Genomic DNA, 26,011 nt, shown 5'->3' with positions numbered 1-26,011 from the left:
TCCCAACATGAACTGCCATCATACTCAAGGATCACCCCTACCGAGGTGAGCCGTGGTGGCGCAGTGGTCTGAATGCAGTATTGCAGGCTGACTCTGCCGACTGCCAGGAGTTTGATCCTGACCAGCTCCAGGTTGACTCAGCCTTCCATCCTTCCAAGGTTGGTCAAATGAGGACCCAGATTGTTGGGGGCTAGAGGCTGACTCTGTAAACCGCTTAGAGAAGGCTGGAAAGCACTGTGAAGCGGTCTATAAGTCCAAGGGCTGTTGCTATTCCTTCCTTCCTGCCTTCCTTCCTTCCTTCCTTTCCTTCCTTCCTTCCTTCCTTCCTTCCTTCCTTCCTTCCCTTTCCTTCCTTCCTTCCTTCCTTCCTCTCACCCACCCATGGTGCACAGTGGTTAAAATGCAGTATTACAAACTAACTCTGCCCACTGACAGGAGTTTGATGCTGACTGGCTCAAAGGTTGACTCAGCCTTCCATCCTTCCAAGGATGGAACCGCTTAGAGAGGGCTGGAAAGCACTGTGAAGCGATATATAAGTTTAAGTGCTACTCCTTCCTTCCTCCCTCCCTCCTTTCTTCCTTCCCATCCATCCATCCATCCATCCTTTGCAGTGGTCAGAATGCAGTATTGCAGGCTAACTCTGCCCACTGCCAGGAGTTCAGTTCTCATTGACTCAGGGTTGACTCAGCCTTCCATCCTTCCGAGGTCGTTAAAATGAGGACCCAGATTGTTGGGGGCAGTAGGCTGACTCTGTAAACCGCTTAGAGAGGGCTGGAAAGCACTGTGAAGTGGTATATAAGTCCAAGGGCTGTTGCTATTCCTTCCTTCCTTCCTTCCTTCCTTCCTTCCTTCCTCCCTCCCTCCCTTCCTTTTCTTCCTTCCTTCCTTCCTTCCTCTCACCCACCCATGTTGCACAGTGGTTAAAATTGCAAACTAACTCTGCCCACTGACAGGAGTTCGATGCTGACTGGCTCAAAGGTTGACTCAGCCTTCCATCCTTCCAAGGTGGGTAAAATGAGGACCCAGATTGTTGGGGGCAAGAGGCTGACTCTGTAAAACCGCTTAGAGAGGGATGGAAAGCGCCGTGAAGCAGTATATAAACCCAAGGGCTGTTGCCATGGCTACTGATTCCTTTGCACAAAGGAAAAGATGGAAGAGTAGCTACAAAAAGCCCATTTGTTCAATGAGGCATCTTATAACTGAGGCAAGCTGGCTTCCGACAAGCAAAAGCAATGGAGAAGCCTGCAAGCGAAGTTGCAAATAGCAACTGTGTGGATTCCTCACTTAATGACTGCACTGCTTCATGATGAATTTTCTGACCAACTGAAGTCATAAATTGAGGACTACCTGTAAGCATCTGCATAAGAAGGAAGGAAGTCCCCTACCTTACAAAAGAGGGAAGGGAAGTGTTCGGGCGTCATTGGTGCATAGGAGAGCTCCGACAGGACATCCATGGCCCGTGGGCCAATCAGATTCAAGGCTGGAGGAAATGAAAGGAGAAGAATTCAGCATCAGAGGCAACTGCAGAATAGGAAGCCTTGCCCCATTACTTCCCTCTCTCTTCTCTTTGCAGCTTCTCAGCGCAACACAAATCAGCAAAAGCTGGGAAAGGATCCGGAATCTGATATCGGATTTCATCTGGGTGAGAGGAGACCACTTAAATGGGAAAAGGGATCTTTTCCAGCCTTCCAAAACAAGCACCAAGCTCTGCCAAATGCTGAAGCCCACGTTGAGCAACTCTTCTCAGCCAGCTTTTGGGTTAGGCCTCTGGGATATGGGAACAACATCAACTGTCCACCCCATATCATGGCAGCCACGGATGGGAGAGCCGGTTTGGTCTAGTGCAGGGGTCAGCAACCTGCGGCTCTGGAGCCACATGCGGCTCTTTGGCCCTCTGCTGTGGCTCCATGTCAGGTGATTCCACCACTGGCTGGCCCCACCCCATCCCTTGCCCTCCCCTCCCAGTTACTTCTTGCCAAGCCTAAGAAGGTAAGGATGACCGTGGGGGATGGAGAAAGGGCCAGGGCGGAGACAGAGAGATACAGAGAGAGAGGGAGAGGAGGGAGAGAGACGGAGGGGAGAGAGAGAGATATGTCAAAAGGGTTTTGTGGTTCTCGGTGTTTTTTAGCAACTGGTTCTCTGCCCTAATGACCAGCTGGGTAGGCCTGGCTAGGTGGTTATGTGATTGGTGAAAGTGAGTGATGTCAAGTTGGCCACGCCCAGCCAGGTTTTGTGGCTCCCGGAGTTTTCTTTTCTGTGGGAAACGGGTCCAAATGGTTCTTTGAGTGTTTAAGGTTGCAGACCCCTGGTCTAGTGGTTAAGGCACCAGACTAGAAACAAGGAGATTGTGAATTATAGAGCCATAGTGGTGCAGTGGTTAGAGTGCAGTACTGCAGGCTAGTTCTGCTGGCTGCCGGCTGACTGCAATTTGGCAGTTCGAATCTCACCAGGCTCCAGGTTGACTCCAGGTTGGGTAAACTGAGGACCCAGCTTGTTGGGGGCAAGAGGCTGACTCTGTAAACCACTTAGAGGGCTGTAAAGCACTGTGAAGCTGTACATAAGACTAATTGCTATTGCTTAGTAATAAAACCAGGCTTAATAGCAATGACGGTGAGAGGGATGTTGGAGTCTTAGTGGACAATCAGCTAAATATGAGCCAGCAATGTGCAGTGGCAGCCAAAAAAGCTAATGCAATCCTAAATTGCATTAACAGAGGGATACAATCAAGATCAAGGGAAGTACTAATACCACTCTATAAAGCCTTAGTAAGACCACACTAGAGTATTGCATCCAGTTTTGGTCACCACACTATAAAAAACCTGTTGAAACTCTAGAAAAAGTGCAGAGAAGAGCAACCAGGATGATGAGGGGACTGGAGACTAAAACATACGATGAACGGTTACAGGAACTGGGTATGTCTAATCTTGTGAAGAGAAGGACCAGGGGAGACAGGATAGCAGTCTTCCAATATTCGAGGGGCTGCCACAGAGAGGAGGGGGTCTCAAGCTGTTTTCCAAAGTACCCAAAGGCTAGAGAAGGAATAATGGATGGAAACTGACCAAGGAGAGATTCAACCTAGAAATGAGAAGGAACTTTCTGACAGTGAGAGCAATCAACCCATGGAACAGGAGTTGCCTTCAGAAGTTGTGGGAGCTTCATCACTGGAGGCTTTCAAGAAGAGATTGGACTGCCAGTCAGAAATGGTGTAGGATCTCCTGCTTGAGTGGGGGGTTGGACTAGATGACCTATAAGGTCCCTTCCAACTCTGTTAATCTGTTAAATGCTATAGTCCTGCTTTAGGCATAAAAGCTGGCAGGTGATTTTGGGCCAGTCACTTTCTTTCAGCCCAACGCACCACACAGAGTTGTTGTTGTGGGGCAAAGAAGAGGGAGGTGTGTTGGATATGTTCGCTGCCTTGAGTGATTTGTAAAAATAATAAGGGAGACAAATAAAGGCGCCAACTTGGATCTGCCACTCACACGCTAACCAAGAGACACAACAAGCCTTGCGTATCTGTTGTCAGATGAAAACCTATTTGCTATATTTATGGTTTTTGCTCTGAAAAATGCTAAAGGTGAAAAGGCCCAGGGGGAAACAAGTCATTGCTGAATGCCTGACTCGCTCAGTTTCAGGAACCCAGAGAGCTGAGGCTCCTCTGGATGGATGGTCATTGGCTCAGAGATTCCAACCAAGTGGGCAGGGACACCGATTCCCCTGACTGGAGATCTGTTCCAGATCAGTGTCATAGATCCCTATCGGGACATTGCCATTCTGGTGGGGAGGAGGCCTGAGTGCATTCTTTATAGTTTATAGCCTTTTTCCTGGTGTCTATCTATCCTGTACTTATCTTCTGGTTTATCTTCTTGGGAATGTAAGGGGGGGTAAGGCCATCTGTTTTGTCTCAGCTCCAAAGCCTCCAGCAATCTTATCATCTTCTCAGCCTCCTCTTCCTCCTCCTCCTCCTCCTCCTCCTCCTCCTCCTCCTCCTCCTCTTCTTTTTCTTCTCCTTCTCCTTCTGACATATCCATCATCGGACATCAGTGATCATGTTGCCAATCCTATTTTTGTCAACAGCCGTATGAAAAAGTGCTGCTGAGTTTTGTCCAAACCGGTCCCTTAGGTTTTGAAGCCATGATCTTCTTCTTCTGCCTGGACCTCCTTTGCCTTCAATCTTTCCCTGGAGGATTAAGTGAAGGATGCCGTATTTTTCTGGGTATTGCATCACACGTCCAAAATATTCTAACTTTCGCTTTTTAATGGCTTTGATGATTTCCCTTTGCTTTCCCAGGCGGCTTATGCCCTCCTCATTTGTGATTTTGTTAACCCAGTTTATACGTAACAGTCGTCTGTAAATCCACATTTCAAATGCTTCCAGTCTCTGAGTGGTTTTCTGTCAGAGACCAACTCTCTACTCCGTAGAGCAGGATAGAAAAGACAAGCCTGATTTTCAGTCTTAGGCTTATATGTCGTGACTGCAGAAGATCTTTTTTATTTTGAAGAATGCTGCTCGAGCTTTCTCTATCCTTGTCTTTACTTCACTGATCATGTCCCAGCTTTTATGTAAATTAAAACCGAGGTAGGTGATCTTTTCAACTTTTTCTAGTGGTATTCCTTCCAAATTTATCAGTGGTAAATTAATGGGTTGTTTGCTGACGACCATGATCTTGGTTTTTGAGGTGTTAAGCTTCAAGCCATATTTTTCAGATATTTCTGAGACTCTGTTGATGAGGAGCTGAAGGTCTTCATGCTTACTGGCAAGCAGAACTGTATCATCAGCATATCTTAAATTGTTGATCTGAACACCATTTACTTTGAGGCCAGCATCAATGTTTTCCAGTGCTTTGTTGAAAATTGACTCAGAGTAGATATTAAATAACAGCGGAGACAGAATACAGCCCTGTCTGACCCCTCTTTGTATTTCTGCATCATCTGAGTATTTTTGGCCTAGTCTCACATTTGCTACCTGATGCCAATATAGATTCTTTATGATTCGGATGTCTTTGTCATCTAGTCCCACTTGTTTCAGGATTTGTAATAGTTTGCTGTGTCTTATTTTATCAAATGCTTTTTCAAAATCGATGAATCACATGTAAACACTGTGACTGGCATCTCTACAGTGCTGTACAAGAACTTGAATGCTGAATAGGGCATCTCGTGTACCAAGATTGTTTCTGAAAAAAAAATTCTTCTCAGCCTGCAATTCTCAAAACAATTTTGCGCCTGCGGATTGGCTTATTCAACACCAGTCTGAGGGGAGGGGTTTCTAATTACTTTAACCTAATGGAATTGCGTGGGAATCCTCAGATCCTGCTTCCTTTGTCGTGCTATCACTTTCCTTCAATAAAAAGTTCCTTTTGAAATGGTAATTGTTTCAAGAGTTCTGCTTTCTTGAATGGAGAGGAGAGGCAGGCCCGGCAAATAAAACAGCAGGCCAGCCTGCAGAATCTGAGGTTCCCTTGGAGCAGTGTTTCTCAACCTTGGAAGCTTGAAAATAGGTGGACTACAACTTCCAGAATCCCCCAGCCAGCGCTGCTGGCTGGGGGATTCTGGGAGTTGAAGTCCACCCATCTTCAAGCTACCAAGGTTGAGAAACACTGCCTTGGAGAAAGACTCCGCCCTGGTCCAGAGGAGTTCCAGACCACACCAGCTGGGCCAGCAGCTGGCAGCTCCCCTCACCTGTGTATTTCCAGGTTACGTCTTCCAAGAAGAGGTTGCTGTCTTTGGGCAAGTGCTTCTTCAACCAGGCCCAGCAGTGAACCTGCTGGTCTGTGGGGGAAATCATGAAGAAGCTGCAGTATGAAACACAGAGAAGCGCATTTAAACCCAAAAGGGACCATTTTTATACAAAGCTTTCCGAAAAGATGCTGTCAGATAACACTTCATTATTTATTCCATCAGGCAGAGTGTTATGCCCAGGATGCTGAAGATGCTGCTCCAGCAAAAGTCTGTGGAATGTCAGCCTCAGGAGAGAGACCGGAATCACCTGTAGCACCTGGTCAAGTCAGGCACCACCTGAGCACCTGGAACAATTGGATAATGTAAGGCTTCCCAGTCCCTGCCTCCAGAGAGGAGGACAGAGATGTTCTATAACAGGGGTCTCCAACCTTGGCCACTTTAAGACTTCAACTCCCAGAATTCCTCAGCCAGCAAAGAACTCTGAGAGTTGAAGTCCACGAGTCTTAAAGTGACCAAGGTTGGAGACCCGTTTTCTATGAGGTTTCTTCTTATTTATTTATATTTTCTATTTCTTAACTGCCCTTCTTCAAAAGCAAGGGCAATCCCAAAATGAACTCCGGGAGGGAGAGGGGTTCTTGCCAAGCAAGGGAGTAAATCTCTTGCTTAATGACAGCTGATTCCAGCTTGATTTTAAGAGGCAATTCTTGACCCATGTTTCCTTTGCCAGAAACATCTATCTGATCTCTGGCACCTTATGTGGCATCTGTGCAGCTTCTGCTTGTGAAATTCTGGACTAGCTGACAACCCTGATCCAGCTCTTGGATCCTTGGACTGATTTTGGACTATTCCTCTGCACTCTCCTTTTAAAAAGCTAACCATTCAGGGCAAGCATTTGTCAGAGACTCTGCTTTGATTTGCAGGCTTTGGCTGTTGTTATCTCTTAGACCTTGAGTAAAATATGAATTACATAGCAAGTGTGTGAGAGTCAGTATTTGGAACCAGGAGTAGGACACAAAGTGTGGCAGCACCTTTTCCAAATAACCCATTTTATTAAAGAACATAACTGTCTTAAGAGCCAGCCAGTGAAAATGGCCAGTCAGGTGTTCATTATCCAATTCTGATCACAACAGGTTTCTATTTCATTTAGCAACTTTCTTGCTTGTCTCATTTCTGGAAAGGCACCTTCCATACAATGAGCACCTTATATATTCTACAGTATTCAAGGCCCCGGTTGTGTATATCACACTATCAAAAGACTGCTTAACCATAATTTATCAGATAAACCACAGGTGACTGGCCTGACACTATAGGTTACATGTGTCAGGTCCTATACATCGGGACGTTGCCATTCTGGTGGGGAGGGCCTGGAGGCATTCCTCACTTTATAACCTTTTTCCTGTTGCCTGCTTATCCTGTACTTTGATTTACCTTCCAGGAAATGCAAGGGGGGAAGGGAATGAATTGAGGGCCATCTGTTTTGTCTCAGAACCGGAGCAACTTATCACCTTCTCAGCCTGAAGTTGTCAAAACAACTTTGCACCTACGGATTGGCTTTCCCTGCACTGGACTAGACTGAGGGGAGGGGTTTCTATCTCTTTTAACCTAACGGAATTGTGCGGGAATCCTCAGATCCTGCTTTGTCTTGCTATCACTTTCCCTCAATAAAAGTTTCCTTTTGAAATGCCAATCCTTTCAAGAGCTCTGCTTTCTTGAGTGAAGAGGGGGAGGCAAGTCCTTACAACATCACTGATCAGGGTTTAAGGAAAAATAACCAGGAACGCACAACACATTTTGGCTAAGCAAAGATAGACATTCCTGGACTGTCTTCTGAATCTGTTTATATGAAATTAAAGTATGGAATGGGGAAAGATGCCTCCTCTTTCAAGTTAAACTCGGGTGATTCAATTTCTTTTTGTGCCTGCACCCAAGCAGACAAATGTTATATAGAAACCAAGGGAAATCACAGCGATGGTCCACTAATATCATGAGTTGTGACATAATCATGCAAGTGATGCCACATTGAGTTTATCATTCTGACATCATCATGGCTTCAACCAGATTCTGGGTATGGATGGCAAGGTCACCAAAGGCCCCAGAGGCCGAAGCCAGCGAGTATCCAGGCTGTAGCTGGGAGACCCTACCTGCGTTTGTTCAGGCGGGCTATGCTGCAGTCGTTCTCATACCCTCCGTTGTGATTGAGCATCCCCGTATGCACAATATGCCCAACTGGCACATCCAAGTCGTTGGAGAAGAGATACTGCAGAATTTCCAAAGCTTGTCCTCCCGTGGACTGCAGCAAGTGGGAGAAGGAACACAAAACGTAAGAACAGCTTGACAGACGTGGCCTAGACACATCAGACACCCGCATTTTAGTACTCGCTGTGGCCAATCTGATGCCTATCAGCTGTCTGCGAGAGGAGATGGAGACATGGTGTCTCCTGGCACTATTCTGCTGTAGAGGCATTTGGAGCCAAACCGCCTCTGATCCAGAGATAACTTGGTACCTGGATATTAACAACCACCAAGGTACCTGTTCAGTGTATCTATGAACAATTTAAATAGAAGTTCCACATCCAGAGGAAACATATTGTCAGCGTTCCAGAAAAAAACCCCAACTCCAAGTAAAGACTCTGAAGCAAGCATTTTTTTAAAGTTCTATTTACTAGAATAGGTAAACTGGCACATCTGGGAAAACCCGAATCTGAGAGGTCCGGGTTTTCCCTCAGTAAATCAAAACCCCCAAAACCATCCCCTCACTCCTCAGTCAATCACATGCTCCAATCAATCACCATCCATCCCATCTCGAGACATCACTCCGACCACTCCTTCTCCAGATGCAGGATCGCCCTGACTTTGGAAGAATGCTATTATGTCTACAGACAATCAATTCTACTAACCCCCCCCCCACTTCCCCACACAGGAGAAGAAAGTGGCAGCATGGAAGCTTCCGGCCTAATATGGCTTCCAAAGCTGACACCTATTTGTGAACCACTGGTTCCCAGGAACAAGAACAAAAAGAAACAAAAAGGAAGGAGCTAAAACTATGAAAAGTCCTTAAAACCAAGTCTGGCAGATCACAATGTTTGTGTTTTGAACTTGTCTAAAAATAATCTCTACCTTCTCAAGGCATAGAATGCTTTACATGTTACACAAAGTTAGGACTTGCAATTAAAAGTTTTACCCTGCCCCAAATTGGTTGGATTGTAAATGACACTAAGCAATAAAGACTTACTACGTACATGCCCCACTGCTTACATTGACAATATGCTACTAAGCCAAAGTCAAAGCTTAAAAACTTATGTCTGAAATCAGGTCTCTATGTCAGACCTGCATCAACTTGGGCTTCTAAGTAAAAACCATCCTTAACTCCATTTATTGAGACAGGTATAGTTTACTAGAAGTCAAGTGAGTTACAGAAGCGTAAAGCCAGAGCTGAGATTTCGCGCCAGACTTTTGCCAGTTAACTTTCCTCCCTTGGTCCCTTCCCATGGTGTGTCTCTCATGGTCCAATCAAGTTTAAAAGAGATGTTTCGGAAACGGTCACTCTACGGGTTGGCATTCTTTTCCCAGGGAAACGACCTTGGTTCTCACAGTTTTCAGTTTTCCTTTCCCCCAGGCCAGTGGTGGGTTTCAAAATTTTTTACTACCGGTTCTGTGGATGCGGCTTGGTGGACGTGGCATGGCTTGGTGGGCGTGGAAGGGGAAGGATACTGTAAAATGTCCATTCCCACCCGACTCCAGGGGAAGGATACTGCAAAATCCCCATTTCCTCCCGATCAGCTGGGACTCGTGAGGCAGAGAATAGATGGGGGCGGGGCCAGTCAGAATTTTTACTACCGGTTCTACTCAAAATTTCCACTACTGGTTCTCCAGAACTGGTTAGAACCTGCTGAAACCCACCTCTGCCCCAGGCCCTCGCCTGCCCTTCCAGCTTCCCCCCTTCATGGCAGACTGCCAGGGAGGTGGCACTTCTGACACCCTGCAAACAAACACGGAATGCTTCCAAATGAAAAGGAAAGCTCTGGAGGAAGATGCACTTACGCTTATCTCGAACTTGGTGAAAGAAGACATGTCAATGACACACACGGCCTCTTTGCAGCACTTGACCTCTGCCCCCACAATGTCAAACCAATCCGGCTTGTAAAACGTCTTGCTCTGATCCAGAGCCAGCAAATCTGCAGGAGAGGAAGCACAAGGCTCAGGATGGGCCCCCAAACGCGGCTCTAGGGTTTCGGGGTGCATCCAGGGGGAAATCACTCTCACCTTTCCCTGGAGGGACAAAGAATTTTGCCCTCTCAAAGCCATGCTTCTCCATCCATCTCGCTCCCTGGGCGTCCAGCCTGTCGTAAAGGGGAGACGTGCGGAGTTGCCGGCCAGTCTGGAAATCCCAGCGGGGAACTTTTAAGTCGTAAATCAGGGCTGGAGAGGGGCCACAGAACCACAGAATCAATGTGCTGGAAGGGACACAGCGCGTTATCTTCCCAATCCAGACCGAATATCCTTTTACAGTCACCCAAACACCCAGATCAACCTTGAACAGTAAAAAAGACCACCAGGATATCAATCCAAACTCAAAAAACTCCTTGTAGGGAATGACTTTTGGATTTGGAACAGTTCCTTCTGTTCTCTAAAACATGAACTAAATGTGTGGAGTCCTCAGTGCTCTCCAAAGTTGGTTGCTTCCTTCCAGACCAGTGTTTCTCAACTTTGGAAACTTGAAGATGGGTGGACTTCAACTCCCAGAATCCCCCAGCCAGCAGTGCTGGCTGGGGGATTCTGGAAGTTGTAGTCCACCCATCTTCAAGCTACCAAGGTTGAGAAACACTCTTCCAGATGTTTCAAGGCCTGAGTAGGTAACATCTTCCCAGCACAATGCTCAGTGTCTCAGAGAGCACCAAGGACTCCACAATTCAATCCTGAGCTACATTTTTTTTTCTTCTTCTACAGGTACTTTTCTAATCTCTTAAAACAACTTAGGTAGTCAGGAAGAAAAGCATGTACCGTATCTTTCAGAGTATAAGACGCACTTCCCCCCCCCCTTAAAAGAGGCTGAAAATTTGTGTCTTCTACTCCGAATGTAGCTTTTTTGAAGCTTCTTTTCAGCCCTAACGAGGAGCTAGCAAGTGAAGCCATCTTCCCCGCTTCGCCTGCTTTTCTCATTGCTTCTCTCTCCGACGATCAGCTGTGCTTTAGAAGCTGTTTTTTATCCTGAACCAGGATAAAAAACCAGCGAACTAATGTGCTGAAGCTGACCGGACTAAGGACGCTAGCCAGATGAATTCCTGATAGGCAGAAATTTCTTTCCCCTATTTTCTTTCCCCAAAACTAAGGTGCGTCTTATACTCTGAAAAATACAGTAATTTCTTTCTTCCTCTCATTATGACCTATGGTGTAGCATTACTTTTATAATAAGGTTTCCACTGACTAGGTCTAGCTTTAAAGGGAAAATTGAAGCCAGGGTGGTAAGCTGGTCTGAACAATTGAAAGCAAAATATGGCAGGGGTGGGTTCTAAATTTTTTTACTACCGGTTCTGTGGGCATGGCTTATTTTGTGGGCGTGCCTTGATGGTCATGTGACAGTTATTTAGGATTTAGCAGAGGTACTGGTCTACCAGGCTTTTAACTGATTGCAGAGCTGTACCGGTCTACCCATTTATTTTTGCAGGTACTGATCTACTCATTTGTTTTCTTTTAACACTGATCAGCTGTAGGACGGCCCTTTGAAGCCCCACAGCAAGAGTTTAAACAGTTTTTTTCCCTCTAGTCATCAGCTGGGACTCAGGAGGCAGCAATAGATTGGGGGTGGGGGCCAAATAAAAGGTAAGAATAACACGCCCCCCCCACCCCCAATAGAATGGGGGTGGGGGGCGGGCAGAACTGGTTCAGTGATGTCATATCGTCACCGCTACCGGCTCGGCGGAACCGGGTGGAACCCACCACTGAACTACGGTTAATATGAACCTTCCTAAAAACAGGAGGAGAATGTGATTCCCCAAGAGGTTCCAAACCACTGAAAAGGCCAAGAAGAGTTTTGTTTGCTCTTTCTTGGCGATTCAGTAATAATGATAAGCAAAGTTAACACCAATAGCAATAGGCGCCTTGGATGCAATCTTGAAACATCTGGAGCACCACTTGAACACCATCAGCATTGATAAAATCACCACCAGTCAATTGCAAAAGGCAGCTGTAATCAGAACAGCTTACATCCTGTGGTGTTGTGGCCTGTGCAGCTAGTAGCTGATTCCAACAGCGAGGAGGCTGGTGTGGTGCTGTGCCAGCAGCCTGTGCAGCTGGCGCTCGAGTCGGACAGTGAGGAGGTTGGAGAAGATGTGGTGCCAGAGGCGGGGATTCAGCCAGGGCCTTCAGAACCTCCAGAAGCTCCTTTAAGTGAAGAAGAAGAAGAGGAGGAGCCTCTTCTCAATGCACGGGCGCACAGAGCTGCCAAAAGGCAGGAGTGGCTCCTCAGGAGGAGGTCTCCTCGAGAGTAAGGCTTGGGGCTAATTGGCCACTCCCTTAGCCTATTTAAGGAGGAACGCCGCTTGCAGCAAGCTGCAGGAAACAACTTTAGTTTTTTTTTTTGTTTTGTTTTAATTTTTATTTATATGCCGCCCTTCTCCGGAGACTCAGGGCGGCTTACAATGCGCTAAGCAATAGCCTTCATCCTTTTGTATATTTATACAAAGTCAGCTTATTGCCCCCACAAACTGGGTCCTCAATTTACCTACCTTAGAAAGGATGGAAGGCTGAGTCAACCTTGAGCCTTGGCGAGATTCGAACCTGCAGTAATTGTAGGCATCTGGTCTTAATAACCAGCTTAATAACAGGGTGCCTTAGACCACTGTACTACCAAGGCTCTTGGTAGTTCGCTAATCATCGTTGGGATGTCTCTGCAAACCTTGTTTCTGGGCTTTCTACCAACTCCAGTTAAGTCTCTGAATATCTTATCTGTGGAATTCTGGCAGGCTGTTAAGAACGCTTTATTAACAGACGGCATTTGCATTATTTGAGTAAACTAAGTTTTGTTCAGAGTTTGTGTGTGCTGTGTTCTTTGGGATCCGTAGCTGGGGCAGAACATGTGGCAATGCCATCAAGCAGCAACATTTTCCTATCCCAGACCTTTGGGAAGGACCTGATGGGTGGACAAAAATGCCAAATCCAGTCTAGGCATTTGGCTGACTGTGCAACCAAGGAAAATAATAAATCAAATATTTCCACCCATGGAGAAACCGCTTCCAAAGTCTTGAGCTTCATGGCATGGCTGTCCTGAGAGCCTCTAACGAATGAACCACCAGCTGCCAGCCAGGACACGAGCTCAACCCCTCGCCCACCTCCATGAGCCACGTGGCGAGTCCTGGGAACACGAGAGGCAGGCAAAACTTCAGGGCTACTTACGCATCACTTCCATGACCCGATGACGGAGGAAGGTACGGCTGCTCTGCAGAGCTCCAAAGCGCTTCAGGTCCAGGGGCCAGACGTTGTCGGAGGGGTAGCCGTTCACCATCCATTCAGCCAGGAACCTGTTATCAAAAACACACAGAGCTGGAAAGGGCTGCGAAGGCCAACAAGTCCGTCCATTTGCAGCACAAATTGCATCAAAGAGCCTGTTGTGGTCCACCAGCAGCCAGCGGAGTCGGAGAGCGATGAGGCTGTGGAGGAACATGGGCCAGTCCTGGAGGCTGGGGAAGGCCCGGATGAGGGCTCTGTGTCGGAGGGAGAGATGGGGCCAGGGCCATCGGGGAGTGATGTGCGGACTTCGGAGCCTCCAGAGGCTGACAGTAGAGAGGCAGAGGAACAGGAGGAGCCTGTTTCTAGTGCACGTATGAGAAGAGCTGCCAGAAGGCAGAAGCAGCTAAAGCAGAGAGGACGACTTGGGAGTAGGGCCAAGAGATGATTGGCCCCTCCCAGAAGGCTTAAAAGACCAGCAATGGCTCTTGGCCTCTTTGCTGGAAAATAACGTTGATAAACTTGGTTATCATCTTGCTCGGCATCCTCTGCTTCTGAACTTTTGCCAAGTTTGCCTAATTATACCAAGGTTGGTGATAAGACTTTATGAAGACTTTGTTTGATTTAGTTTGGACTACACTGAGAATGAGTTAATTCTCAGCTGTTCTAATAAAGTCTGTGTCAGCACTTCAACCTGCATTTACTCTAGTGCTGACATAAGAAGGAGAAGCGAAGGCATCTGGAAAGGGACATTTGACTTTTCACCTACTTATTTTCCCTGGAGATAATATCCCCTAGGAGATGGGATGGGAGGGGAGAAATTCCTTTGAGCTGGAGTAGATTAGGGGTAGAATGACTTGGAAGATGGCCAATGAGTGCAGGGGAGTGGGGAACGGAAAGGGAGGGTTTGGGGGCTGGAAGTCAGTGTTGGCTTCGTTTGGAGTCGGGTTAGAATGTCGTGCTTAATAAATAGGAGTTTTTCTTCAAAGACTTTGTTTGAAATGCAATTTATTTGAGACGACCTCGAAACTTGACAGTCTGTTTGTTTTCGAACTGTTTGCGTCGATTACTACCTACTTGGGCCTGGGTCACAACAGAGCCCCCCACCCACCCCCCGGACAGGTGGCTTTCGAATCTCCTGAAGATATCCAGAAAATCCATCACTCCCGAGTCACAGATTCCAAACTGCACAATGAGAAACGCGAGGAAAACCATAAGAGGAACTCAGAAAAGTAACTCATAGGTCACAAGCCTAGCATTTGGGGCAGCAACCCAGAGTGGTTAGGAGTGCCACTTTCTGCAAAGAAGGATAAACAGGAGTCTTGTTTGCAGAAACTAGAAAAAAAGGAAAAGGGACGTACCCACGATCTAGAAAAAAACATGTGATTCAACTACTTTGACAACTGAAGTCAAATAAATGAAAGAAAAACAGTATGCGTATGTAAAAATAGGAATGTTCGTTGTAACTACCTTTACATCTCATAAACAAGTCCATAAAACTTAACTAGCTTTTTATTATAAAAAAAGGATTGCGAAAGCCTCTTCTCAGTATAGTGATGTAGGACAATGGCCCCCAACTTTTTGGGCATCGGGGACCGGTTCCGTGGAGAGAGATTTTCCTGCAGGCCGGAATGGGTGCGATTTTGTGTACTGCCTGCATCCCGCGGATGGGGCTTTGCTTGTTTGCACGGACCAGTTTCTGGCATGCCGCAGCTTGGTGTCAGCCCACGGACCGGGGATTAGGGACTCCTGGTGTACGATATTAGTCTTTCAGTGAGCTAAGGGACGCAGTGGCTCAGTGGCTAAGACGCTGAGCTTGTTGATCGAAAGATCGGCAGTTCAGCGGTTCGAATTCCTAGTGCCGAGTAACGGGGTGAGCTCCCGTTACTTGTTCCAGCTTCTGCCAACCTAGCAGTTCGAAAGCACGTAAAAAAAATGCAAGTAGAAAAATAGGGACCACCTTTGGTGGGAAGATAACGGCGTTCCATGCGCCTTTGGCATTGAGTCATGCTGGCCATATGACCACGTCTTCGGACAGCGCTGGCTCTTTGGCTTTGAGACGAAGATGAGCACCGCCCCCTAGAGTCGGGAACGACTAGCATGTATATGCAATGGAAACCTTTACCTTTTAAGTTAAGGGGAAAAAAGAAAGGAGTCCTTGCGGATTTTACTCCGTTCAAATATAAGGAGGGATAGCGCTCATCTTTGTTTCAGTAAGTTAAGGACTGAAAAAAATCATTTTCCTTCAGAGAAGCCACCCGGAGCTTTCCCTCCCTGCTTCCTTCCTCGACAGGAAATGAGTCCACTTACTTGCCTGCACCACCTCCAAAAGATGTCCCAGCCGCATTCATTCCTGCTAGGACGAAGTAGCCCTGTCTGGTGGGGGATTCTCCCATGATGCACCGCATGTCTGGAGTAAAGGATTCTGGGCAATTCACCAGCTGCACTATCTCCAGGGCCTCCATATCCGGCATCCTCCGCAGCAAGGCACTCAGCAGTGGCTCTAATCCCCCCAAGAAGAGCAGACAATGATCTCCATCAATGGCAGAGAAAAAGGGTGGACAGTCACGTCTCCTCTCCCACCACCCCAAGAGAGTGCCAGGCCTCCAACAGTGACACTTTCAGGTGTTTCCTAGAGCAAAGCATGTTTCTAGCCCAGCCTGCTTTCTACAGGTAGTAATTGAAGCATAAAGAGAGCAAGAGATGATGGATAGAAAGAATTGCCTTCTAAATATTAAAGTAGCTTGACTGTAAGTTGGAAAGCAGAAATAAATTAGATAGGGGATTTTTTTTTCTATAGAAGAAAAAAATAATAGAAAGATTAAAGGTTTATAGATGCTCGGCATTTTTTAATGTTACGTTTAAATAATATAAAGAGGATTGTTTAAATTTGATAAATGTGAAAGAATATTAATATTATGGTAAATTAGATCAATATGAATGATGCTCAGAACTAACACTGTTCACACATAATATGGATGTATACTTATACATACATACATACATACATATATATATATGTAATGTATATTTGGAAAAGACCTGAATACACCAAGCGTATTCGGGTCTTTTCCCGTGTAAGATTGAGAGTATCTTGGCGACGTTTTGACGAGGTCCCACTCGTCATCTTCCGGCTGGTGTCTTCGGCTTCGTGCCTGTGCGAGCAAAGTATGATCGGAGATGCCATCTCTCTATAAATATTGGTGGGGAGATGTGAAGTGCTGGCTCTGTTGCTGCAGGCGGGTTGATTGGCTGTTTTGTTACATCTTGTTTAGTTGATATTAGTATTTATAGAGAGACGGCATCTCCGATCACGCTTTGATTGCACAGACACGAAGCCGAAGACACCAGCCTGAAGATGACGAGTGGGACCTCGTCAAAACGTCGCCAAGATACTCTCAATCTTACATGGGAAAAGACCTGAATACGCCAAGACTTGCATACCTGCTCCCACGTAAAATTGGAAGTGTCTTGGCGACGTTTCGACGAAGTCTCATTCGTCATCTTCAGGCTGGTGTTCTCGGCTTCGTGCTTCCAGGAGCAATGTGAGATCGTAATGTGAGATCCTGGAAGCACGAAGCCGAGAACACCAGCCTGAAGATGACGAATGAGACTTCGTCGAAACGTCACCAAGACACTTCCAATTTTACACACACACACACACACATATATATACAGGTAGTTCTCGACTTACTGCAGTTCATTTAGTGACAATTTGAAGTTACAACAGCATCAAAAAAGTGATTTATGACCATTTTTCACACTTACGACCGATGCAGCATCCCCATGGTCATATGATCAAAATTTGGATGCTTGGCAATTCATATTTATGAGGTTGCAGTGTCCCTGGGATCACGTGATCATGTGACCTTTTGACAAGCAAAATCAATGGGAAAGCTAGATTCACTTAACAACCGTGTTACTAATCTAACAACTGCACTGATTCACTTAACAACGGTGGCAAGAGAAGTCGTATAACGGGGCAAATCTCACTTAACAAATGTCTCACCTAGCAACATACATTTTGGGCTCGATTTTGGTCGTACGTCGAGGACTGCCTGTACTTACGTGGCAGGAAAAATACCTCAATCCTCTGAAAAATAGGGAAAGTGGAAAAAAGAGACCAGGATATACGCGCAAAATTCCTCCAAAAAACAAAGGACATTGCAATGCAGCCCCTTCATTCCCCAACTGCTTTGCTCAGGCATCCAGAAAATTCCTTATTTTTGTGAGCTTCAATTTTAATGGGCAGCATCAAAATGGAGTAAATGAAGAAAAACAAATAAGTAAAACGGGCATTCCTTCACACCAGGGGTGGGGAACTACGGTCCCTTTGTGTTCTGCCCCAGCTATGGACCCCAAAGAACACAGCACACACAAAATTTGTACAAAACTTAATTTACTAAAATAACTCGGTCTTTTTTCAAAACAAAGGCTGTTAAGAAACTTTCTTAACAGCCTACAAGAAACCAAAGATAAAGTAATCACAATCTTACTAAGGTTGGCAGAAAGCCCAAAAGCAATTTGCAGGAAGCTGATAAGATAAGCAAGACAAGACACGAAGGTATGTGAACTAAATTGTTCCCTGCAAATTGCTTCAGTCGGCATTCTTCCTTAAATAGGCTAAGGGAGTGGCCAATTAGCCCCAAGCCTTACTCTCGAGGAGACCTCCTCCTGAGGAGCCACTCCTGCCTTTTGGCAGCTCTGCGCGCCCGGGCATTGAGAAGAGGCTCCTCCTCTTCTTCCTCTTCACTTATGGGAGCTTCTGGAGGTTCTGAAGGCCCTGGCTGAAACCCCGCCTCAGGTACCAATTCTTCTCCAGCCTCCTCACTGTCCAACTCGAGTGCCAGCTGCTCAGGCTGCTGGCGCAGCACCACACCAGCCTCCTCGCTGTCAGAGTCAGCTACAATCCGCACAGGCCACTGACGGGCCACAACACTTTGTGACTTGTGGACTCCAATTCCCATCATTCCTGAGCCACCTGGAATGCTGCCTCGGGAATGATGGGAGTTGAAGTCCACAAGTCAGAAAGCAGCCGTAGTTCCCCCCCCCTCTGCTTTACACCAATGGTTTGGCCGCCTTACCAAAGTGATCCCAGTCTTCCTGCAAGTTCTGTATCTCCAGCTGATTCTTGCCCTCGGTGAAAATAGGCTTGGGGTTCTTCTCAAAGCCACCCGAGAGGATGCCCCCCTGCCAGCTGCGGATGTAGATCCTCCCATCCAGGTCCACAATAGCTGCAGAGGAGAGAAGCAAAGGCTTGAACCCAGGAGGAAAAACAGGATGGGGGGGGTCGGGAGAGAGGGGAGAACCAACCCAAAACACAGAGGGAGGGGGACTCTCCTTGCTTGCTAAGGGCCTCAACTGCACACAGGATTCCTGCACACAGGGCCAGGCTGCCTTCTCATGCAACTAGAAGGCCGCTTGGCACAGAGTTCTTTGGCCTACCACAGTTACTGGTCTGGCCAAGGGGGCTGTACCACCACGGAACTGGGAAGGACTCAACTTTCAGCCTCTTGGAAGCGGTGGGGAGATGTCAGCCGTCACCTCTGTGACACTGTCATGGTTTGTAACTGATTTTATGTCGCAAACAAGCAAAGAGCACTTAAAGGTAAGGAGCAGTGGTGGGTTCCAATTGGTGTTACCACCAGTTCTCTTCGTGCACGCACTTTGTGCGCTCCACGCAAGTGCAATAGAATTCTGCCCAGCTGAGGCGCAGCAATCCATTCTGCTGCGCCTATCAGCTGGGCTAAAAAACGAGAAATAAAGGTAGGTATATCGCGGGGGCGGGCGGGAGGGCTCAGCTCACAGGCATAGAGAACCGGTTCACTGACGTCACATCATCACCACTACCGGCTCACCCGAACCGGCCCGAACCGGGAGAAACCCAGCACTGGTAAGGAGCTAAGGATTTTTTAAAAAAAAAAACCCACATGGATCCAAGAAAGCCATCAGGCTTGTTTTGCAATCTGAGCCTAAGAACCTCTTCAGAAATCTTGACCCATCAAGGCCATCTGATATGGCCTCCTCACGCTCACTACGAAGAGCACAACGCGGCTTTGAAAAACACAGCCCTCTGCAATGCCAACTTCAATTCACACCATGCTGTGACGTCAATGCCCTTTGCTGTCACTAAAGGGTGAATGAAAGGGGGCTCCTTCTCATGCAGAGAAGACGGGCTGCTGGCCAGACCTTCTCTAGCAAAGGAAACCCCAGCAGGAACCCTGTAAGAGCCGAGGTGGCACAGTGGTTAGGGTGCAGCTACTTCAGCTGACTGCTAGTTCAGCAGATCAGCGGATCAAATCTCACCGGCTCAAGGTTGACTCAGCCTTCCATCCTTCTGAGGTGAGTAAAATGAGGACCCAGATTGTTGGGGGCAATATGCTATTTAGTAGACTGTCTTTGGTGTAAGCCGCCCAGAGTCCTTGGAGAGTGGGTGGCATAGAAATATGAATAATAAAAAAAATAATTAAAAAACCCATCTAGGTGAGATGTCCCTGGAATGCTCTGGTGGTGCCCTCTGCTCAAGCAGGCCACTTCCAAGTGTCAGCACAAGCAAAGGGCACCCCAAAGGCTATCTTCACTCTTCTCCAGAGCAGCTGGGGGCTTCTTCAGAACTACAGCTATTGGGCCAAAGTATTCCTCAGCAATAGCAATAGCACTTAAGACTTATATACCACTTCACAGTGCTTTACAGCCCTCTCTAAGCGGTTTACAGAGTCAGCCTATTTGCCCCCAACAATTTTGGTCCTCGTTTTACCAACCTCGGAATGATGGAAGGCTGAGTCAACTTTGAGCTGGTCAGGATTGAACTCTAGGTTTGGGGCAGAGTTTGCTTGCACTACTGCATTCTAATCACTGCACATCATGGATGGATGGATGGATGGCAATAGACTTATATACCGCTTCACAGTGCTTTACAGCCCTCTCGAAGTGGTTTACAGAGTTGGCCTATTGCCCCAAACAATCTGGGTCCTCATTTTACCCACCTCGGAAGAATGGAAGGCTGAGTCACCCTGGAGCCTGGTGAGGATCGAACATCTGGCAATGAGCTGAATTAGCCTGCAATACTGCATTCAAACACTACACCACCATGGCTCCAGGAAAAGTTGGGAAGCCAGCTTCAACAAGCTTCAAGAAGCCAAGAATCTTCTCTAAATGGAATCAGGCCATGCCCAATACTGTGCTGTCTGACTCCTTAGGTTTCAAGTCAAGGCCTTTTAAGCCTGTTCATACTCTTTAAACTCAGGGATGTTGCTTTGGCCTGTTAGCCGCCGGCCCCTCCAGCAGCCAAATCAGAGGAGGAGGAGGCAGCGTGGGAGTCAGGGTCAGCATCAAGGCAACCTGAGAGCTCCAAGGGGGAAGAGGGAATGGAGCTGGCACAGAGAGAGAGAGAGACAGAGGTGGAGCCTGGGCTGTCCATCAGCCCTCAGATGGAGAGTCAACAGCCCCCCAAGCCTGGAGGTGGCTGATGAGGAAGAGGAGGACCAGCTGGGTCCAGTGCCTGACACGCAGATGCGCAAAAGGCAGAGGAGAGGAGAGGAGAGCAGTGGGAATCTATGGGCTGGTCCTTGGGACAGAAGAGCCACTGCTGCTAGCAAAGCCCCATCCTAGATCTGGGGATAAAAGGCAGGGGGTGGAAAAGAATAGGTGTAGCTGACAACTATTCATCTCCCTGCCGGACAGACTTGTTTGCCTGCATTGAGAAACTTTTTGCCGGGGCTGCAGGCACTCCTAATAATCATTTATTTAACTTCAGAGGGTTTGTCGTGTTTGGGGAGCTGGGTCAGAACAGATGTCCAACCTTGGCAACTTTAAGATTTGTGGACTTCAACTCCCAGAATTCCCCAGCCAGCCATAAGTCTTAAAAGTTACCAAGGTTGGATACCCCTACTCTAACTCAGACCAGAAATCTCTGGGGCTCCCAGTGTCCAACTGGGAGACAGTCAGCCTGTACTCAAGCCCCCCGTCTCTGGAGTTGATAGCCCCTGAAAACCTGAGGCTCCCAACCTTTGCTTTGCATGTGGATGCCAAGCACCTATGCACTAAACACCCACGGCCTGCCATTGTGCCAAAGCCCAAGCACCTGCAAGACAGCGCAAGAGAAGGTTCCTCACTTGGAGTGCTACTCTCCAGGGGGGTCTTCAGGGGGCGCGTCAGAAGGTAGAAGTGCTCGCAGGCATGCAGCGGGATGCTGACCGGCTCCTCGTTGGAAAGGCCAAGCTCGTAAGCCCACTGAAAGCAAAGGAGGAAATTTAAGGACTGATTGGTTTTACGTCAACGGGGCTCATTCTTCAACTTGTGCTGCACTGTTTCAAAGAAACATTTCAACCCATGCAGGAATGCATGGAATAAATGCAGGAATAAAAGACACCATAATAAAAAAACCTCACATTTTATAGGAACGAATAAAAACCCAGGCAATTTAGAAGTGTGTGTACATTGCTTTGTAACCTCAAGGACTGAAACAACTGTTAATTTTCAATATTTTGTTCCAAAAGGACTCTTACATTTAATCCATTAGGAATTTCTTTCATTAAACTGAAATTATAGAAACTTAAATGTGAGTAAAATAAGCTTTAAACAAAGTGCTTCAAAACAATTTTAATGTTATTTCCCATATTTTTAGATATCACTGATGTAAAGAAAGAGTGTTTTGCTACAATGAACTTAGCAGATAATAACAAGTAGTGAATTAATTTTTTTATGCTGCATCGTAAGGGCTGGGGAAAAATTATCGGTAAGATTGGGTTAAAATGACTTATCAATTTTAATTGCTTTATCATTTTTTTCCAAAAAATAAAATAAAATTCAAGCAGAACAAGAAAATATCGATTTCAGAAATAGAACCATGAATATGATTACAACTTTTCTAGTTCAAACAAGAATTACTGTTAGTTTAAGAAGCAGCTTTTTTTTTCAACTTTTTTTTTATTGTAGTTTTTTTCCGTTTTCCAAAATTGCAGTACATAATCGATCAGTGTTACTTTTCCCACAGGTTAGATTAATTATTCCTATATATTCTATAACTCCTAAATACATGTGTGTGTGTGTGTGTGTGTGTGTGTGTGTATATATATATTAACTATACATATATATATATATATATATATATATATATATATATATACACACACACACACACACACACACACATATATATATATATATATATATATATATATATATATATATATATATATATATGTATATATGTATATATATATATATATCTTAAACTTTATACTAATCTTTATCCATTTTTGATTCGGCTATCAATCCACCTGTACCAATTATCCCACACCGTATAGTATTCTGAATCCTATTTTTCATTTAGTTCTAATGTTAGTTTATTCATTTCGGCACAATCGAATATTTTTTGAATAATGAATTCCTCTGGTGGTATATTGTTTCCTTTCCAATGCTGTGCATATGTTATTCTCGCTGCTGTATATGTATAATTAAAATTAGAAGCAGCTTTAATACCATCTATAAACTCTTTTTGGTCAATTCTGGGATTTGCTCTAATAGAGGGGAAATTTAGCTAATGGGATTCTTATTGTTGCCAAAGAAACAGCAGTGATAATATATCTAATATGTAGCACAGTGGAAGAAAGATTGCAGGATGGACGTGAACAACTGCCTGGGGAGAGGCTGCAAGGATCTGGTCTTTACACCTCTTGTCACCAGAGGCAAAATATATAAGGAACAAGTTATTCATTATTTCGTTTTATAGCCTGTTTTCCAACTGGTGCAGCACACAAACAGTTAGCAAATATTGGCTAATATGGTTTAACGCTCTGAGCACAATTCCATGCTCTGCATAATTAGTGAGGATCACAGAACCCAAACAGAACAGTGAGAAAAGCAGATAGATAACTTTCTCATGAGCCCCTTCTGGTCTTCCGGCAACCATATGCCTACAACAAGGAGCCGTCCACTCGCCCCGTGCCCTCCATCCCACCAGCCACCCCATTTAGCACAACTGCAACTGAGTCTAACCAAAGAGAGAAGCAGATTAATCCTGGGATTAAGGAGAAACTTCCTAACAGTGAAGACAATTAACCAGTGGAACAGCTTGCCACCAGAAGTTGTGGGCGCTCCATCACTGGAGGTTTTTAAAAAGAGACTAGACAGTCACTTGTCTGAAATGGTATAGGTTCTCCTGCTGGAGCAGGTGGCTGGACTAGATGAGCTCTAAGGCCCCTTCCAGCTCATTTTCTTCTATTCCCCATCTAATAATGTGAGCAGCTTGCCAACTTGAATAAGTGCCTCTTGTTTGTTGCCCAAAAGGCCTAGCCCCTAAAATCTGCTCAGGAAGTCTACTGTGGGCAGTCCCAGAACACCCCCCCCACCCCCACAAAAGAGAGGACCCAGCAATGGTCAGGCCCACAAGCCCTTCAGCCCCACGGTCCAATCAGGGCCTCACCTGCCCAGCACAGTTAACGAAGTATGGGCACTCAATCATCCCTCTGTCCGTCTCCACTCCAGTTACGCAGCCCTTCTGGCCCAAGACGTGGATGACACTGGTTCGTTCGTGGATTTGAACACCTGGGGAGAACAACAGGGGAGAGGAAGTTGGGTGATCTCTGGTGATCCATCGCAAGGGATAGCTGCAAAGAGCCCCGATCTTTCACTGTAACTCTTGGACTCTGCTTACCCAAAGTGCCACCCTGCAAGGAACACAACTCAACAGTAACGCAACTCCATAGAACCTCACGGCCACTCACGCTCCTTGACAAGCCCAGTCTGACATACGGAATGCTGCCTTCAAAAGGATGGAGCCTGGATAGCTCAACAGACTAAAAGCCTGTTATTAACATTCAGATGTCGGCAATTACTGCTAGTTCGAATCTCCCCAGGCTCAAGGTTGACTCAGCCTTCCATCCTTTCTAAGGTAGGTGAAATGAGGACCCAGTTTGTGGGGGCAATAAGCTGACTTTGTATAAATATACAAAAGTATGAAGGCTATTGCTTAACGCATTGTAATCCGCCCTGAGTCTCCGGAGAAGGGTGGCATATAAATCTAATTAAATATATATATATCAATTTTCTTACTTCTTCGTAGGGTTTATGTGTGTTTTTCTTCTAGCCAGGTTTTCCCTACGTAACCAAGGTTTTTTGTAGCTGAGCTGGAGTTACAAAAAACCTTGGTTACGTAGGGAAAACCTGGCTAGAAGAAAACATACACACACACACACACACACACACACTATATATATTATAATGTCACAGCAAGACACTTTGACACAGATGTAGACAGAAGCCCTGCTCAAGGCCCAGAAACCTTGAGCAAATTCTGCCAGAATCAGTAAAGACTAACTTTGACCTGACCCAGAAGGGCAGTTCTGGTGCTCTTAAGCAAAGATAGGAGTTTGGGGACAGGATCACAGATCCAAAACTGCATCTGTAGGCAAGAAGTTCCTTTGTGGCATTCAAAACTAAAGAAACTTAAGGAATTCAGTTGCAGCAATGAAACAAATTGCAAACATGGAAGCAGGCTAATTGTAGAGCCTTGGTGATGGAGTGGTTAGAATGCAGTATTGCAGGCTAATTGTGCTGACTGCCAGTAGTTTGATTCTGACCGGCTCAAGGTGGACTCAGCCTTCCATCCTTCCAAGGTGGGTAAAATGAGGACCCAGATTGTTGGGGGTAAAATGCTGGCTCTGTAATCCGCTTAGAGAGGACTGTAAAAGTACTATGAAGTAGTATATAAGTCTAAAGAGATATTGCTATTACTGAGAAGAAGTTAGTTAAGACTTAATTTAAGAGCTTTTCTGCAAGTAGGAGCCCCACAGAGCCATGGTGGCACAGTGTAAGAGTGCAGTACTGCAGGCGACTTCAGCTGCCTGCTAGCAGTTTGACAATTCGATCCTGACCGGCTCAAGGTTGACTAACTTCCCTCCTTCCAAGGTGGGTCAAATGAGGGCCCAGATTGTTGGGGGAAAGAGGCTGATTCTGTAAACCGCTTAGAGAGGGCTGGAAAGCACTGTAAAGCGGTATATAAGTCTAAGTGCTATTGCTATTTCTGCAACTAGAAGGCCCACTTGGCACAGCGTTCTTTGGCCTACCACATTTACTGGTCTGGCCAAGGGGGCTGTACGACCACTGAACTGGGAAGGACTCAACTTTCGGCCTCTTGGAAGCAGTGGGAAGATGTCAATCATCAACTATGTCGACACTGTCATTGTAACTGATTTTATGTCACAAATAAGCAAAGAGCATTTAGAGTAATGAGCTAAGGATTTAAAAACAAAACAAAACAGATGGGTCTAAAAAAGACACCAGGGTTGTTTTGGAATCTAGGCCAAAAAACATCTTCAAATTCTAAGGGATTTCTTGATATGGCCTCCTCTTGCTCACTACGAAGAGCAGAATACTGTTTTGAAAAACACAGCCCTCTGCAATGCCAACTTCAATTCATACCATGCCCTCATGCCAATGCCTTTTGCTGTCACTAAAGGGTAGAGGAGGGCTCCTAAAAGCCTACAGGCAGCCACCTACTCCCAATGAGGTTCCCGCAGAGATAACAGTGTTCAACTCTCACAACCTCTTGCCCAGGAGATGCCCAACCTTGGCAATTTTAAGACTTGCTGGCTGGGGACTTCTGGGAGTTGAAGTCTACAAATCTTAAAGTGGCCAAGTTTGGAGACCCAATACGGTCAACGACAGACACTTTCAAGCCAGAGAAAGGTCTTCTCCACCACAATGCTCTGACCCTTTTAGCTGGAAAGTCCCAGAATGAACCTGTTGTGGCTCCGTTGCCTGAGCCTGGGCTATCGACAGATGCAGACTCTGAGAGCGAGGAAGAGGAGTTGGCAAGGCCTCCCTCTCCAGGACCCTCCTCTCTGGCAATGCCTCTGGAGGACACCGAAGGCCAAACGATAGGCTCAGA

The 26,011-nt window shown here is 46.2% G+C and overlaps 1 protein-coding gene across 2 annotated transcripts in view; it reads right to left on the bottom strand.

The window, feature by feature from the left end:
• PDPR (pyruvate dehydrogenase phosphatase regulatory subunit) overlaps window positions 1-26,011 on the bottom strand; it is a 42,966-nt gene that overhangs the window by 7,493 nt on the left and 9,462 nt on the right. For both annotated transcript variants that reach the window (XM_034425549.3, XM_034425548.3), the window contains exons 6-15: window positions 23,546-23,667; window positions 21,234-21,351; window positions 18,204-18,353; window positions 15,430-15,622; window positions 13,069-13,193; window positions 9,940-10,095; window positions 9,718-9,851; window positions 7,818-7,966; window positions 5,677-5,789; window positions 1,386-1,480 (exon numbers count right to left, since the gene is read on the bottom strand). In XM_034425549.3, coding sequence (XP_034281440.1) covers window positions 1,386-1,480; window positions 5,677-5,789; window positions 7,818-7,966; window positions 9,718-9,851; window positions 9,940-10,095; window positions 13,069-13,193; window positions 15,430-15,622; window positions 18,204-18,353; window positions 21,234-21,351; window positions 23,546-23,667 — 1,355 coding nt within the window. The remainder of the gene's footprint in view (window positions 1-1,385; window positions 1,481-5,676; window positions 5,790-7,817; window positions 7,967-9,717; window positions 9,852-9,939; window positions 10,096-13,068; window positions 13,194-15,429; window positions 15,623-18,203; window positions 18,354-21,233; window positions 21,352-23,545; window positions 23,668-26,011) is intronic.

This window comes from Pantherophis guttatus, chromosome 11 (genome assembly GCF_059756535.1).
Source record: "Pantherophis guttatus breed Tessera chromosome 11, ASM5975653v1, whole genome shotgun sequence".
Taxonomy (NCBI): Eukaryota; Metazoa; Chordata; class Lepidosauria; order Squamata; family Colubridae; genus Pantherophis; species Pantherophis guttatus.
The sequence above is the reverse complement of the archived record's forward strand: the minus strand, read 5'-3'. Positions and strand labels throughout refer to the sequence as shown.